We start from the raw sequence: 17,873 nt of genomic DNA, 5'->3' as shown, positions 1-17,873 counted from the left end.
GCCCCTTTACCCCCACAGGCTCATATATTGCATCTTAAATTCCCATTCTATGAGCTGTTTGGAAGGATTAAGTGAGGTCTTGGAGGAGGTGTGTCACTGAGGGGAGGGCTTTGAGATTCCAAAAGGTCACACCACATCCAGTGTCTCTCTGCCTGCTGCCTGGGGTATCTCTCAGTCCCTGCTCCAGATGCCTGTTTATCTGCTTCCTGCCTTGAGGTTAATGGACTACCCTACCCCTTTGAAGCTGCACATAAGCCCCAGTGAAATGCTTTTGTTTACAAGAGTGGCCTTGCTCATGGTGTCTCTTCACAGTGAACAGTCACTAAGACAGATTCTATCTGGAGAGCACCGGGGCTGCACTCTCCTTGGTAAAGGGGTTTGCTCCAGAGTCTAGCTCTGGCTCACAGCGGAGCACTGTAGGTGCTATTGCTGGTCAACCATCACTCAGAATGTCCATAGTCGATGGTATAGAGGCAGGATTGCTGGGCACAGTCTCTCTGAGGAAGCCATCCAGACGGAGGAAAGCTGGCAGTACCTTGGACTAACGGACTACCCTGGAGTAGTGAGGTAGAAGTTAAATTTCCAGCACAACACAATACGCCATTAGCCCAGGCCTGGAAGGAGTTCGGAGTCACAGAAAGCACCAGGGAGAAGGAAGGGCATTTCAGATGCGGAGACAGCAAACAAATCTCCAAGCCTGACAGGAGACAGTCAACAGTCACACCACTACCTTTCCTGGATGAAATGATTCAAGACACAGGAACATTACAGAAAATTAGCTTTATTTGTGGAGTATAGAAAAGTTGACCATAGTGTTAGAGTCTGTCAGATGTTCTGCACTCTGAAAGCTTTACAAGAGGCTTACATACAAACATAATAAAATAGAGTCCATTGCGAGGCTCCTGCTCGAAGCGGTCTTCTCAGCTCTGCGCACGCCTGTCCTACCGTCTGTGGATGAGAACAGGACGCTGCATTGCTCTGACACATGGCTGACTCACGCAGTACAATACTGAAGTGGAGGCAAGTTAGTGGTCATGAACACAGCCAAAAATATTTTTCCACCAATATGACTTTATCATTTTTATATTAAAATACATTCTGTGTTAAAAAAACGTATTTGTATTCATCGAAGTTCTAAATTTGTTGTACTAAATTTGATATTCATATAATCCCATATCGATAGAGACATGAATCTACATTAAGCTCTCAACATGAATGACTTCCACAAATGAAGACAAACGAACGGAACAGAGGGAACAGGAAATCCACTGAGTAGCAGCGGGATGGAGAAGGCTTACAAATATCAGAGACTGGCTGAAGAGAGCGCAGCCTCCAGCCCTACAGGGACGGGGACGCTGAAGCTGCCTGCCCCAGTATCTGTGGGTAATTCTAGAGCTGGTTCTGAAATAGTGTTCCGACCACTTATTTACTATTGCCATTATTAATATTAATGAGCTTGTTTGTTAATTAATTACTTTTTTGCGGGAAGTCTTATATAGTCCTAGCTGGTCTGGAACCAGCTGGTGTGGAACTTTGGTGCTCCCCTGCCTCGTTCCCTCTCTCATCCTCATGTGGCTTAAGAAACGCGATGGACTTTGATGCTCGCACTGAACAGGGCAGGATTCACATTAGCACTGGGTGCGGGGCGGGAGCTGAGGCAGAGCACACTGACGTCTGTCAGAGTCGGACAGACGGACTCTTAGAGGAAATCCCCTCATTCGCAAACCTGTGCATTCCTTAGTAATTGGGATCTTTGGCACTTTCTTGAAATGCCTGGCAAGAATTCTGACAGTTTCATGGTCTTAGTCAAGGGAAACCAAACCAAACCAAAACTGCCAAGAATGTTCAGCTTTCAGTCACTCCTGAATTAGAGCCGTCGGCCAGACCTCCAAGTGTACTTGTGTCTCAGGTTTCACTTTTGTCCCGGAGCAAGGAAACAATCAAGCATTACATTAAGGTGCCCAGTGTCCAGAAGAGCAGCATCACAGGAAGTGAGTCTTTAATTGGATGCTTGAGTTCCTGCCCAGGCTCTTGGCGTGCTTAGAAGGCGGCTCCACTCGGACGCTTTCCTGATTGCCCTTCACAGCAGCCTCCAGCCTGGCTTTCAGGGCAGGGGAGGACGCCATGACATTCCTAAACACTGACGAATGTCGAGGTCCAATCTGCATGAGATTCTGCAAAGCGAAGTCATGCAGACTTCTCCTAACAGAAGATGCGGATCCCAGCGCCTTCTCATCCAGAAGGAAGGAGATGAGAACAGGCAGAAGGCAGGCCACCAGCTGGGAGCCTGCGGGGGAGGAAGGGGGATCAGGAAGGTTAATGAGCCTCACTTGGGACGAAAATAACCGACTCTCCTCACATTATATTATTTGTATCTGGGGTTATCATACCTGCTAAGGGTGCATGTGCGTGCACGCGTGTTTAGAGCACACGGCAGGCCAGAGCTCATGTAGGTTAGGCTGGCCAGGAAGCCCTGGGAATCGCCTTTTCTGACTCTTTGGCACTGGGATTACAAGCAGCCTTCACCTACATACCACCCGGCTGTTTCTGATTTTAGGAATAGCCTGGCCCCAACTTCACTGAAGATGACATGAAAACTTCCTATCCCCTGAGCGCTGGGATTACAGGGCTCTGATGATTGAATCCAGGTCCTCATTTGGCAAGGCAAGAACTTCAATGATTGAGCTAGCTCTCCAGCTCGCTCTTTTAAAAATTAACTTAATTAAAAATTCCACGTCTCCTATATTCACACCACTTCTTAACCTCTCCCATGTTCCCAACTCTCTTTCAAAGTCACGGCCCTTTTTCTAAAAAATTGTTGTGTGTGTGTGTGTGTGTGTGTGTGTGTGTGTGTGTGTGTACGTACAAAAATGAATACATAAATAAGACCTGCCGAGTCGATTTCATGTTGCTCGTACATAATGTTTTTAGGGCTGAGCACTTGCTTTGGGGGTCTCATCTCCAGGGAAGACTGAGTGTACTCTCTCAGTGTTAACTGCTTGTAGCTCTGCATCCAGGGCTGGGCCCCATGGGATTGCCCTGTCTCTTTATCCTTTTTAAGACAGTCTCACCCTGAGGGCCAGGTTGTTGGTGGTCTTCTTGTCTCCACTTCAAGAGTGCAAGAATCACAGACATGTGCCACCATACCTGGTGATCTTTTTTATTTTTTGTTTTTTTTTTTTCAAGACAAAGTTTCTTTGTGGCTTTGGAGCCTGTCCTGGAACTAGCTCTTGTAGGCAGGCTGGCCTCGAACTCATAGAGACCCATCTGCCTCTGCCTCCCAAGTGCTGGGATTAAAGGCATGCACTACCACTGCCGGGCTCTGACGATTTTTGAGACAGGGCCCTGACAAACCCTTAGCCCCAAGAGATCCTGCTGCCCCAGGAGCTTGAGAAACTAGATTTTGAGAAACTACAGAGGTCATTGTGGTCTCTCCTAAGAGCCTTCTGAGGAAAGGGCAAAAAATATAGTGTGATCACAGACACCGGGGACTTAGTGCTGACACTCACGGTGCTGTTCTTCGGCAACGGTGACCAAAGCTCCCAAGACCTTTATTCCTTCTTGGAAGATGTGCAGTTCTGCGGTGTCTTCAGGCTTTCTCTTGTCTATCTCCTGCAGCTTCTCCACAATGGAAGACGCTAAAGAGTAAATGTATGGGTAGGATATGGCTGGATTTGGATACTGAAAAATGGAATGCAGGAGCTGATAGGTCTTCATTTGTACCTAGTGAGGCCAGACAAAAATAAACTGTGAATTTAAAAAGCCGTATGAATGACTATATTTTCAATTATGTGTATGTGTGTGGATATGGGAACGAGTGAAGTGTCCATGGAGACCAGAAGAGGCATTGGCCCTCTTGGGAGCTGGGGATACAAATGCTGTGCACTGCCGAAGTGAGTGCTGGGAACTGAGCACTGCTCCCTGGGAGGGCAGGGGGTGCTATTAACTGCTGAGCCACCTCCCTCCCCTTTGACAGTTTCCACTTGGGAAGGGAATCCTGGCCTGAAACACCCTGTGTGGACGGGACTGGCCTTGGGCCCAGGACATTCTTCCTCCTTTGTGTCCCCAGAGCTGGGATTACAGGGGTGGCTACCACTCCTGGCAAATTATACCATTTTGTTTGTTTGTTGTCTTTCCTTTTTCAAGGCAGGGTCCCTCTGTGTAGACCTTAAAACTCACAGAGATCCGTCTGCCTCTGCCTCCCGAGTGCCAGGATTAAAGAAAGGTACGTGTCAGCACTGCCCGGCTCCTCTAGTTTTGAGACAGAGTCTCATGTAGCCCGGGCTGGCCTTACAGGCCTATGCTACCATGCTGTGTTTATACAGTGCTGGAATAGGTCCGCGTGTGCTAGAGATGCACCCTACTGATGGAGCCACAAATCCAGTCCTCCCCGACTGTAGGAACAAGCAAAAGCACAAAGCACAGTGTATGTATGACAATCATAAGGACAAAGTCTCCAAGTCTAGACAGATTCCTACTGCAAACAGCTCTCTACTATAAAAGACATTTACCACAGGGTCTCCGCTCTCCAGGGCAGCCTTAAATTTCTCAATGCAGCTCTTCTGAAGGCAGGGGACGGTCGTCACTTCTGGACTGGTGGACAGAATGAACACCGTGACGGCAGTCAGGAGACTGACTTCATCAAGGTCCTGATGCGCTCCGTCCACTGAAGAGAAATGAGTGTTAGAAGGTCATATTCACCACCGTGTCTCTCTTTAGTTTGGTAGCTCCATTTCTTTCCCCTACAGACAAACCGACTCTAAGAACCCCTGAAGGCTGGGGGTGCAGCTCCATGGTGGAGCACTTGACGGCACAGGCAAGGCCCTAGGTTTAAGCCTCTCAGGTGTGTGGAGGGGTGGACTAGCACACATTTGAGACTGGCCGACTTTGGACATATACGTGTATCTTTAGTTTTCTCATAGTAAATGGGACACGAGAATTGAGTGAGCTAACCTTTATGAGTGTAGGTGACATGTTACTCCCACGTACAGTGCTCTATGATGTGAGTTTTTGTTTTGTTTCTGGATAGACTATGCAGGCCTTTGAACTCTTGGCCTCAGTAGATCCTCCTGGGTGACTGGCACACACACATCGCTATGTGCGGCCCGCTGTCGCTGCTGTAGGTGCCTGCGCCACTGTTCTTCAGTTTCCTCCGTACTCTGTTAATACTGATGCTGGGTAAATATCTTAGCACGCTGTCTACATATTCCACTCCTCAAGAGTGTGGAGTTGCCGGTTGCGGTGGTGCACATCGGTAGGTTTTGCTGAAGGAGGCAGAGGCAGGAGGATCACAAGTTCGAGGCCAGCCTGGGCTACACATTAAAAAAAAAAAAGAGTGTGGAGGCCACACTATGATGTGAATGAATTTTTCTCTTCTCTCTCTCTGAGGCAGGGTCTCATGTAGCTTAGGCTAGCTTCAACTTGCTATGTAGCTGAGGATAACCCTGTTTCTCTGTGCAGCCCTGGCTGCCATAAACTAGCTCTGTAGACCAGGTTTGGCCTTGAACTCAGAGATCTGCCTACCTTTGCCTCCTGAGTCCTAGGATAAAAGAAGTAAATTTTTGATCTTCCTGTCTTCATTTCTCAAATGCTGAGATTACAAGTATATAATACCACAGCTGGTTTATGAGTTCCTGGGACTGAATCCAGAGCTTCATGCATGCTAGCCTATTAGGCTACATCTGTGGTCTACTTTTGAGAAATGGTTTCCCTCTGTAGCTTTGGCTAGACCTCAATGCACAGACCAGACGGGCTTCAGTTTTCAGTGGCCTTCCTGTCCATTCTCCAGTGCTTAGACTAGGGTTACAGGTGTGTACCATTTTCTGTTTAGATAAGTTACCTTCATTTTCCAAAGTGATATTCTAATTAAATATTTTTAATGAAGCAGCTATATATTATTTTGAAAGGGAAAAGTATCAAACTTAACTTACTAAATTACTTTTTTTTTTTTAGCTTCTTGGGCTTCTGCCTAAGATCAAGTGATATGATTAAAAACAATCCGCACCAAGTAAACAGGGTCTCACATAGCTTTAATATGTGGCTGCTGACATTTCCTGTCCTGCAGCTCCTGAGTGCTGGGTTTACAGGCGGGGACAGCACAGCAAGTGTATGCAGTGCAGGGGCAGAAGCCAGGGCACGGACGCGTCAGACAAGAACTGCGTCAGCCAAGCTGCACGCGCAGCCCACCAGAAGGCTGTTACATAGAGACAAATGACACACATAAACAGCAGCAGCAGTTATATTAATTCAGTAAGTGCTTAAAAAACACGTGCCAGCAGTCCTCTTAGGCGATGAGACTACTTCACTATCAAGTGGGGATCAAATAATGACTTTAGGTTCAGCTGCTTTCTGATCCTGGCTCAGTCCATTCTCCAGCTCCTTTTATCTCTTAAATATGAACTTTCACTGGTGGGGCTCTGAAAATAAAACCTTCTTGCCAGGTGTGATGACATGGACTTCTAATGTAAGCACCGAGCGGGGTGATGCTGAGTTCAGAGCAATCCTGGGCTACCCAGCAAGATTCTGGTTGCTTCAGGGAAACGACAATACATCGACCCCATCTGTCTTCCTTCTGAGGTCTGTCTGTCCAGGAGCCCACCTGGACTTCTGCCTTCAGCTCTTGCCTGCACCAAAGCATTCCCTGCTCGTCACTCTGCTTTGACTCTTTCATTTATCTTTTTCCTTTTGTTTTTTTTTAAAGATTTATTTATTTATTATGTATACAACATTCCGTCCATGTATGCTTGCATGCCAGAAGAGGGCACCAGATCTCATTACAGATGGCTGTGAGCCACCATGTGGTTGCTGGGAATTGAACTCAGGACCTCTGGAAGAGCAGTCAGTGCTCTTAACCACTGAGCCATCTCTCCAGCCCCCTCTTTTTGTTTTTTTAAGACAGGTTTTCTCCGCGTAGCCCTAGCTGTCCTGGAATTCTCTCTGTAGAACTCAGAGATCCGCCTGCCTCTGCCTCCCGAGTGCTGGGATTAAAGGCGTGCGCCAGCACTTTTCTTTCCTTAGGCTTCTGTGACTGAATTCTTTTGAGTCTCTGCATCTTGATTTGGGTCCTCTTCCTGCTGCCCAAACTCAAACTGAGTGAATCGTGCCAACCATAAAGAGGACAGGGAAGGCGGGGCTAAGTTATCTCTGAACACTTCCACATCCACTGAATACAGAACACAGTCTACCAAATGTAATCAGCTGAGCCGTGCCCCTCCCTTTCAAACCTGCCACCAGTCCTGCTGACCTGGACTCCAACAGTCAAGCACAGTCGCTAGGGCATTCTGCAGGAGGCTGGTCCAAGCTGCATGGCTCTTCTCCGCTCGGGCCATCGGGGAAGTTAAGATTCCTTTCAGAGCTTGCAGGGAGGCTGTGACTGTTGAGGACAACTGGCCCCCAGGTAACTTCACAGCAGTTTCTCTGAGGACTCCAATTGCAAGGTACAATATAGTAGGGAGAATTGAGATGCTTCCTGCAAGAAAGGAGTAACATGCGTTTCAGCAGGTATGTTTTCTCAAGTCCTCACAGGGGCTGCAGAGACGGCTCGTCAGTTAAGAGCACTAGTTGTTCTTGCACCGACTGGGGTTATGGCCTCTTCTGACCCCCATGAGAACCAGGAATGCACACAGTACACAGATATATGTTCTGGCAAGACACCCATACACATAAAACGAAATACATACAGCTAGAAAAAGTTGTCAAGGAGTACCAGTCTTAGAGGCGTCCAGTGTCGGCTGTTATCTCTCTGGGCCCAGAGCACACAGCTCTGCACTACTGCTCATGTGCTGAGGGTTTCTTCTTCAGCACCAACTCATCCTTCCCAAAGCACTACCCACAGAACAAACCCTAGAGCATTGCTTATAAATTACAGCCTTTGAGAGAATTCAGTAACTCAATCAAATTAAAAAGACAAAAACAAGAGTCCATGATTAGCCTACACTGGCTAGCCCCAAGCCTTCTCTTCCGTCCTAGTACTGGTACTATGAGTGTGTGCCAGCATGTCCAGCTCTTTTTAATGTGGTTCTTGGGATCCAGCTCAAGTCCTTAAGCTTGCCAGGCAATCATCTGATCATCTGAACCATCTCCCCATCAACTAAGACTTTACAGTTGGTGCCGGGCGGTGGTGGCGCATGCCTTTAATCCCAGCACTTGGGAGGCAGAGGCAGGCGGATTTCTGTGAGTTCGAGACCAGCCTGGTCTACAGAGCTAGTTCCAGGACAGGCTCCAAAGCCACAGAGAAACCCTGTGTCGAAAAACCAAAAAAAAAAAAAAAAAAAAATTGGTGTTTGTGTGTGATACTGGGTATCTTTTCTTTCCTTATTTTCTGAGACAGTCTCTAACTAAACCTGGAGCTCATCAATGGCTAGGATGGCTGCCTCATGAGCTCCAGCAATCTCCTCGTTTCTGCCTTTTCCCCCTCCCGCAGCACTGAGTTACAGATGTGCAGTGCACTGCTCAGCTCTTCTGAGTTACAGATGTGCAGTGCACTGCTCAGCTCTTCTGAGTTACAGATGTGCAGTGCACTGCTCGGCTCTTCTGAGTTACAGATGTGCAGTGCACTGCTCAGCTCTTCTGAGTTACAGATGCACACTACACTGCACTGCTCGGCTCTTCTGAGTTACAGATGCACACTGCACTGCACTGCTCGGCTCTTCTGAGTTACAGATGTGCACTGCCATGCTCGGCTCTTCAGAGTTACAGATGCACACTGCACTGCACTGCACTGCTCGGCTCTTCTGAGTTACAGATGCACACTGCACTGCACTGCTCGGCTCTTCTGAGTTACAGATGTGCACTGCCATGCTCGGCTCTTCTGAGTTACAGATGCACACTGCACTGCACTGCTCAGCTTTTCTGAGTTACAGATGTGCACTGCACTGCACTGCTCGGCTCTTCTGAGTTACAGATGTGCACTGCACTGCACTGCTCGGCTCTTCTGAGTTACAGATGTGCACTGCACTGCACTGCTCGGCTCTTCTGAGTTACAGATGTGCACTGCCATGCTCGGCTCTTCAGAGTTACAGATGCACACTGCACTGCACTGCTCGGCTCTTCTGAGTTACAGATGTGCACTGCACTGCACTGCTCGGCTCTTCAGAGTTACAGATGCACACTACACTGCACTGCTCGGCTCTTCTGAGTTACAGATGCACACTGCACTGCACTGCTCGGCTCTTCTGAGTTACAGATGTGCACTGCACTGCACTGCTCAGCTTTTCTGAGTTACAGATGTGCACTGCACTGCACTGCTCGGCTCTTCTGAGTTACAGATGTGCACTGCACTGCACTGCTCGGCTCTTCTGAGTTACAGATGTGCACTGCACTGCACTGCTCGGCTCTTCTGAGTTACAGATGTGCACTGCCATGCTCGGCTCTTCAGAGTTACAGATGCACACTGCACTGCACTGCTCGGCTCTTCTGAGTTACAGATGTGCACTGCACTGCACTGCTCGGCTCTTCAGAGTTACAGATGCACACTACACTGCACTGCTCGGCTCTTCTGAGTTACAGATGCACACTGCACTGCACTGCTCGGCTCTTCTGAGTTACAGATGTGCACTGCCATGCTCGGCTCTTCAGAGTTACAGATGCACACTGCACTGCACTGCTCGGCTCTTCTGAGTTACAGATGCACACTACACTGCACTGCTCGGCTCTTCTGAGTTACAGATGTGCACTGCCATGCTCGGCTCTTCAGAGTTACAGATGCACACTGCACTGCACTGCTCGGCTCTTCTGAGTTACAGATGTGCACTGCACTGCACTGCTCGGTTCTTCTGAGTTACAGATGCACACTGCTATGCTTAGCTTTTACAAGGGCTCTGGGGATCTAAACTCAATTCTCAGGCTTGCATGGCGGGCGCTTTACCAACTGAGTAATTTTTTCAGTTCCTGTGCTAGATTTGGTATAGAACATATATTTTAATTGGAAATAAGATACGTTTATACACATATTAACTTTTATATACAATAGTCACACATAATGCACTTACATGTTGGAGAACATTATAGATCTTAAAATATATATGCATATATACATACACAAAGAAAGCTCAGTATGAGCAGGTTTCTAGGGAAACAACTTCTGATACGGTGAGACGGGAGCTGAACTTTGAAAGAAGACATCTGAAAAGCAGGTTCTGTGCAGTATGGGCTGTAGGAGACTGATGACCTGGATTTAATCCCTAGAAGCACAACCAAAGCTGGATGTAGTGGTGGACATATGTAACTCTAACATCCCCAGCGAGATGGAGGCCGAGTCACCTGGAAGCTTGTAGATCAGCTACCTACGGGACACAGCACAGCTACAGGAACAGAGCAGGAAGAACCGACTCCCGAAAGATTGTCCTCTGACCACTATGTATGTGGCAGAGTGGGCCTCCCTGACCCAGCTTTAGGTCATTCTGGCTCAGAGAGAGCATGAATGACTGCAAACAGCAGGATGAAAAGGAAGCCTCCTGGGATGCAGTGGATTCGGCAGCACCTACGGAGGGCCCTAATAGCTATCTGAAGACCTGACGGATTTGGTCTGCAACAGAACAGGGCACTGTGCACTGAATGGATGCCCAGGACTACTGCTTGATCGATGATATTGTCAGACCTGGGTTCAGTGCCTGGACCAGAGTAACAAGGTCACTCACAGCAAAAGTGCTCATCTTTATATTTGCTACGCATTTCACTATCTATCTATCTATCTATCTATCTATCTATCTATCTATCTATCTATCTATCTATCATCTATCTATCTATCTTCTAGCCCCCATATTTCACTTTCACTTTTTGGTGGAACAAACTAGACTATAAAACTAATCTTACAAGATGGGAAAATAACCAGCAACAAGGCCGTTTCTCGCTCTCTAGGGTAGTGGTTTGCAACCTGTGGGTCACAGCCTCACTGGGGGCCACATATCAGATGTTTATATTATGATTCATAACAGTAACAAAATGACAGTTATGAGATAGCAATGAAACAATTTAGTGGTGGAGGGTCATCACCGTATGAGGAATTGTTATTCAGGGGGCCCAGCATTAGGAAGGCTGAGGACCACTGCTCTGGGGCAATTGCACAACACAGCATACCTTCAGGAGAGCACACCGCAGGAAGCTCAGCCAGGATGACCAGGGCAGCTGTGACCAGTCTACTTCCTTCCTCTGACAGGGTCTGTGGCTTTGCAGCTTTTACTCTTGGGCTACCTGTCAACTTAGGGTTTAGTTCTGGGAGTTGTCTAACGAGGATGCAGACACACAATTCCAGGGTTGCAAAGACCAGCGACTTCCCAGGCACAAGTCCTCCCGTGTCCTTCCCTTCACCAAACTCTGGCACGGTTTCCTTTTCAGAGGCTCCGTCATCAACTAAAAGACAGGGAAAAATGGCTTGAGAAATGTTGCTTGTTTGGCTTCAAGTAGATGGCAATGCACTTTATTTCTGGAAGGGAAATGCATTTAGTGGCTCAAGTGTGAGGTGTGAAAAGCTGAAGGAGAAAGCAGTTCTCAAGTTAAAAGTGCTGCCTTCACTATGACTTCCCACTGCAATGGATAAAACAAACAATCCTTATAATTCATTCAGCCTTCAACAGTGCTGGTTTGAACTTAGCTCCTTGTCGTTACAAATGAGAACCTGACAACAGTAACTCCAACAGTGACTCTGTCAAGTTATGGATTGAGAGAGGTTGGGCACTAAGATAAGGATCCAAGTCCCTGACGCCATTAGAAGCTGTACCCCCGTCCCTCGCTGCCTATCTCTGCACTTCCGCTTTCTATGGACATATGCTCCCTCTGGTCTAGGTCTAGCAGTATTAAGACTGCACAGCGATACCGAGCAATACTAAAAACCGCTGCACGGCACTGTACAGTGCTTGGTAGCGTGGGGAAGTCCTCCATTTGATTTAAGCTCCAGAACTGGCACACGAGGAGATGCTGTGTCATTAAGAGTTAATACTTACCTTCTGCGCTTCGTCTCTTTTCCTTCACATGTTCTTGAGCGGCACAGATAATCTGCCTTACCACTTCAAGAGAAGCCAACTGAATGGAAGGCGACTCTCTGGTCAGAATTACTCGGTGTAGTACATTCAGCAATTCAATACCCAAGTCCTGTCAGAAAACAGAGTGGACACTATTGGAAATGACACTTCTGTGTGTGTAAAAGTAATAATTCTAAGTGCCACGACAAAATTTAGAAAAATTTAATAAATTCTTTTTTTAAAAATTATTTACTTATTTATTATGTAAATAAAAAATACATAGAGGCAGACAGCATTCTGCCTCTATGTATGTCTGCATCACAGAAGAGGGCACTACATCTCATCACAGATGACCATAGGTCATCATGTGGTTGCTGGAAATTGAACATAGGTCTCTGAAAGAGCAGCCAATGCTCTTAACCTGAGCCATCTCTCCAGCCGCAATAAATTCTTTTTAAAATAAATCCATTATCATAGCAATAATGGTGGATATCAACACTTCTTTTGTTAGTATGGAGACAGTCTTATGTGGCCCCGCCTGGCCTCAAGATGCCAAGGATGACCCTGACTTCTTGACCCTCCCGCCTCTGTTCCCACAACGCTAGAATTTCAGGTGTGTATCACCATGCCTGGCTTGTAACATTTCAACCAACCTCAGAACATTCCTGGCTCATTTTGGTGGGAGATGGACTATGACAAAAGATCGTTTTCATTCAAGTTCTAACATGATACTGGAGGCACAGAGAAAAGCATAACAGCTGCCATGAGGCTCTACGGCTAATACTAAAGCTCCCTTGATCTTTACAACACCCTGGGAAGTCCCTGCCCCATTCCCCCTTCCTTTCTCTAAGATTTTATTGTGTTTTATTTATTTTTTTTTATTTTTTATTTTTTGATTTTCTTTTTTTTTTTTTTTTGGTTTTTCGAGACAGGGTTTCTCTGTGGCTTTGGAGTTATTTTTTGATTTTCGAGACAGGGTTTCTCTGTAGTTTTTGGTGCCTGTCCTGGAACTAGCTCTTGTAGACCAGGCTGGCCTCGAACTCACAGAAATCTGCCTGCCTCTGCCTCCCAAGTGCTGGGATTAAAGGAATGTGCCACCACCACCTGGCCTTGAGTTTCATTTTATGTGTATGAATATTTCACCCGAACCAATGTGTGGTGTTGGAGTTGTTCAGAAAAGAGCATCAGATCCCGTGAAACTGGAGGTACAGGTGGTTGTGAGTGGGTGCTAGGAACCGAACCTGGGGTCTCTGCATGACGAGGAAGTGCTCTTAACCACTGGAGCCTTCTTTACTGCGCCTTCCTTCTCTTTTTCATTAGTTATTCTGGTTGCTGTCTTCCATTTTTGAATAATCTGAATGAATCTGTCATTAATAAATGCTCGCTTGAGGGTTGGAGCGATGGCTTAGGAGTTGAAAGCACTTACCGCACCAGAGGCCTGGCATTTAGTTCCCAGCACTCACCAGGGCTGCTCACAAGGGCCTATACCACCAGTTCCAGGAGTTACCTCTGAGGGCTCCCTCATCAACATGCAAATATGCACAGGCACACACCCATCCATACACATAAGTACCAATAAAATGTAAAATTATTTGTTTGAATGCATACAGAAAGTAGCCGGATGCAGAGGCACACATCTTTCAGAAGCAGCGGCAGAGGCATATATGAATTCGAGGCCAGCCTGGTCTACATTGTGAGTTCCAGGTTAGCCAGGGTTACTTAGACTCTGTCTTGAAAAAAAAACACCTCCCACCAGAAAAAAAGAAAAAGGAAATAATCACAACACAGTTTATAATTTAGTCAAGGTCAATTTAACTCAGATAGAACTCCGACTAGCGCTTGAAGCCTAATTAGTGGTACTACTAATTAAGTAAGAGCTTAGAATCACAGAACCCATTCACCTTAAAACCAGAGCCAGCAGTAAGACAAATGGCACCCACTGCTAAAGTGCCCCCTAACCCCATTTCCTCTAACTCTGCAGCCTTCCTCATGCCATAGCCAGACTGAAGCCCAGGAAGAGAACCCAGACAACAGGGCTATTTCCACACCATGTACATTGTCTCTTAGGGGAAACACAAGGTAAGCTAGAGACAAGTGAAAAGACTGGGTTCCGGAGAAAAGAAAAGATTGCAACACACAACAGTGGCTACTATGCTGGGCAAAGGAACACAGGTCCTTCCTGCATGGCAGAAGGCAGAGTGCACGGTCAGAGGCTTGGCTGTTCCTGGGTTACCAAATCCTCCTGGCATCCCAGGGCTGGCCGTGCCCCTCTTTTCCTTTAGTGATCTTTGCCGAGATCTCCACCATAGTGACCTGAACACATTCCTGTTCTCTGAAGCCCACAGACGCCTACTCACAGCACAGTGTATCACCTGGTCACTGCCGATTTTAGATCTGGGCCACGGGACATCGAGGAGGACCTGCAGTGCCCGCAGGCAGGCGGTGATGCTCTCCATGGTGGCATCTGAGCGCAGGGAACACAGGAACTCCACGCTGATTCCTGGGAAAGGCAGAGAAGAGGCTTCTGAGAGTTTGTCCAGACTGTTAGATAAGTCCATTGCGGCAAGACACACGCAGCGACTTCGCACAAGTAAACAGTAAGACAGCTTTAGCTCTGTGTGGGTGTGACGCAGCCACAGTCACCGGGTCGAGGCTGGCCTTGGACTTGTCTTCAATTCCTGATCCTGCTGTCTCTACCCTCAAGTGATGGGATTAAAAGTACATGCTATCACACTTAGCTAATTTTCTTTCTTTCTTGATTAATTAAAAATAATTTTAGTGGCTGAAGAGATGGCTCAGTGGTTAATGAACACTGGCTGCTCTTCCAGAAGACCTGGGTTTGATCTCCAGCATCCACATGGTGATCACAACTGATTACAACTCAAGTTCCAGGGCAGCTGACACCTGGTTCCCATGGGTACGAAGGATGTAATTGGTGGGCAGAATATATGCAAGCAAAATACCATACACACAGAATAAAATAATAATTTTAAAATTAAAAAAGTGTGTGTGTGTGTGTGTGTGTTGTGTGTGCGCGCACACGTGCAGGGGCCTACAGATACCAGGAGCTGGAGTTACAGGTGACCGTCCGTAGCCTGAAGTCGATGCTGAGAACTGAATTTAGGTTCTAGAGGAGCAGCAACAGCTCTTAACTGTGGAGCTTCCTGATTTTCTTTTTAAAAAGTCACTGGGCATACACTTTTGAAACTTTTGGGAACAACACAATGAAAACATGCATGCACATTCCAATTTTTTTTAATGTATATAGCAAGAAATTCAGAATATCGGTAGGGCGTTCCTCTTGTAAAAACTGTGGAACGGCTGCAGAGACAGCTCAGTGGTCAGGTGCACATAGAGCCCTTCAGAGGACCAGAGCTCAGTTCCCAGCACCCACACTGGCAGCTGAATGTCAATAACTCCAGTTCCATGGGACCCGAAGCCTCCTTCTGTCTCCAGTGGGTGTCTGTACTCACAGGCACACACAGTCACAGCAGGCAGACAAGCACACACGCACACGCACACACACACACACACACACACACACACCAAACAAAACAATGGAAAGCCGAATGGGGTGGCACAATTTTGTAATCTCAGACTTTCGGGGGAGACAGAGTCCTAGGCCAGCCTGGGTTACACCTGAGATCCTGTCATAGAACGACTCCCTTCTTCCACCAATCAAACAAAACTTTTGTAGAAAGAAAGGGACTAAACTTCTCTTGTAATTTTTGTTATTTATCAACTTGACACTGAAGCCAACTTGTAATAGGATTCTAGACTTATTTATTACAAGTTTTAATTTTATAAAATATACACAATACCTAGTTTCTTCCCTCCCTCCCTCCCTCCCTCCCTCCCTCCCTCCCTCCCTCCCTCCCTTCGATTTTTCGAGACAGGGTTTCTCTGTAGCTTTGGAGCCTGTCCTGGCACTTGCTCTTTGGACCAGGCTGGCCTCAAACTTACAGAGATCCACCTGCTTCTGCCTCTGCCTCCTGAGTGCTGGGATTAAAGGCGTGCGCCACCACTGCCCGGCAACGGCAACGCAATACCTAGTTTCAATAATGATGTCACTAGCACCCAGCAAGGAACGAGGTGACAGTCCCAGCAGGAGGCACAACTCAAGAGTAAGCCCTCCAGCACTGCCAGCCCTTTTGCTGACCTAGAATCAGATGGAACCTGTCAGTGTAGACATCCTCGGGGGACTTCACCGCAGCCCCAGATGATGATGAGTCCTGACACATGGACGTGGGAGTTACAGGCCTGGAGAGATTGGCAGCGCCTTCATCCGGGTCAGTGAAGCCTGTGCTGGTGAGCCACAGTGCTGCAGCATGGAGGATGAGCGCCCAGGAGCTGTGGTAATGCAGCCTTGCGTTCTCGCTTGTCTCCGCTGTGTAGAAAGCACCGCCTGCCAAAGGAGGAAGCAGTCGGTGGGAACAGGGAAAGACTGGCTAACCTGTGCTGCTCAGCAAGTGCATCTGTAACTCTCCCGGCAGTTCCCAAGCCCCCCACCCCCAGGACTTTCTGATGAGCTATCTGTTCTCGGGCTCGGCAGACATAAACCTTCACTATACTCTGTTGGTGACTCATCTGGGTTTTTTTTTTGGTTTTTGGTTTTTGCTTGTTTGATTTTTTGCTTTTGTTTTTTTCTTGTTTTCTGAGACAGGGTTTCTCTGTAGCTTTGGGGTCTGTCCTGGAGCTCTCTCTATAAACTAGGCTGGCCTCGAACTCACAGAGATCCTCCTGCCTCTGCCTCCGCCTCCCGAGTGCTGGGATTAAAGATGTATGCCATCACTGCCCGGCTTTGTGACTCATCTTTCTGTTCGAGGCCAGCATGGTCTACAGAGTGAGTTCCAGGACAGCCAGCGTGTTACACAGAGAAACCCTGTCTCAAAAAACAAAATAAAGCAAATTTCTAGCTGTCTACATTAATGCAACTCTTAGCTGTTTACCCCACGAATACAAATTGTCCCAGGGGAAAATGTTTCAGCTAAGCATCACATACGCACATACTCTAGGAAAAATTTTGGGATAGAAGTTACTGTCACTCTAGGAATTAGCAGCTTGTTTTACCTCCTTACCTTCAACAGGAAGTTGAGAGGCAAATTCTGCAGGCAAAGTTAAGAGAGCAAAATCCTGCAGGGCAGCAAGCCAGAGTTTGCTTAGAGTGCCCAGGTCTGCGCAGACCAAGTCAAGAAGACCATCAGCCAAAGGGGACCCACTTCTCACACTGTCTTCTGAGTTAATAGGAGTCTTTGAAGTTTGTTTGTGACTTTTATGTCTTTGTACAGCAATTATGTAGACCTGTTAAAAGTTTATAAGTAGAAGAAAAATCTCGTGTCTGATGAAGCAATACGATGTTATTATGTGAGAACATTCAACTTGAAATGCACTGTGGTATCAAGAAGGCGTGCAGGGCTGGAGCGATGGCTCAGCGGGTAAGAGCACACTGCTCTTCCAGAGGATCTGAGTTCGACTCCCAATACTTCCATCAAGTGGGGGAGGCGGGAGTGAGCAGACCCCACACCCTCTTCTGGCATCCACCACCCACACATGCACTGGCAGCACACGCACCATATGATTAGCAAAAATAAAGTGTTGAAATTATTTTTTAAAAAGGCATGTATGTATAAACACATACAGATTGTAGAAAGATAAAAAAATCATTTCTGGGAAAGAAGAGTTGGTTCAGCAGTTAAGAGTACTGGCTGCTCTTGCAAAACCTGGGTTCAATTCCTAACAGCTATATGGTAGCATGCAACCATCTGTAACTCCAGTTCCAGGGGAGCTAATACCCCATTTTGACCTCTACAGACAACAGGCACATGTCTAGTACACACATATGCATGCAGGTAAAACATTCATACACATAAACTAATAAATGAATCTAAAAATAAATTCCATGAGATATCTCGGAGA

At 47.0% G+C, this 17,873-nt stretch overlaps 1 protein-coding gene across 8 annotated transcripts in view; it reads right to left on the bottom strand.

Annotated features, from left to right (window-relative positions):
* Positions 1-765: 765 nt before the first annotated feature.
* The window catches only part of Heatr5a (HEAT repeat containing 5A), a 100,412-nt gene continuing 83,304 nt past the window's right edge, over positions 766-17,873 (bottom strand). For 4 of the 8 annotated variants that reach the window (XM_075948891.1, XM_075948896.1, XM_075948893.1 and 1 more), the window contains 9 exons: positions 17,036-17,258; positions 16,117-16,362; positions 14,315-14,457; positions 11,940-12,087; positions 11,077-11,349; positions 7,244-7,468; positions 4,512-4,666; positions 3,510-3,723; positions 766-2,287 (listed from right to left, as the gene is read on the bottom strand). In XM_075948891.1, the coding sequence (XP_075805006.1) occupies positions 1,983-2,287; positions 3,510-3,723; positions 4,512-4,666; positions 7,244-7,468; positions 11,077-11,349; positions 11,940-12,087; positions 14,315-14,457; positions 16,117-16,362; positions 17,036-17,258 (1,932 nt within the window). In that variant the 3' untranslated portion in view covers positions 766-1,982. The remainder of the gene's footprint in view (positions 2,288-3,509; positions 3,724-4,511; positions 4,667-7,243; positions 7,469-11,076; positions 11,350-11,939; positions 12,088-14,314; positions 14,458-16,116; positions 16,363-17,035; positions 17,259-17,873) is intronic. The other 4 variants (XM_075948894.1, XM_075948897.1, XM_075948895.1 and 1 more) reach the window with 1 other exon arrangement.

The sequence above is a fragment of the Microtus pennsylvanicus genome, chromosome 14 (genome assembly GCF_037038515.1).
Source record: "Microtus pennsylvanicus isolate mMicPen1 chromosome 14, mMicPen1.hap1, whole genome shotgun sequence".
In the NCBI taxonomy this organism is placed as follows: Eukaryota; Metazoa; Chordata; class Mammalia; order Rodentia; family Cricetidae; genus Microtus; species Microtus pennsylvanicus.
The sequence above is the reverse complement of the archived record's forward strand: the minus strand, read 5'-3'. Positions and strand labels throughout refer to the sequence as shown.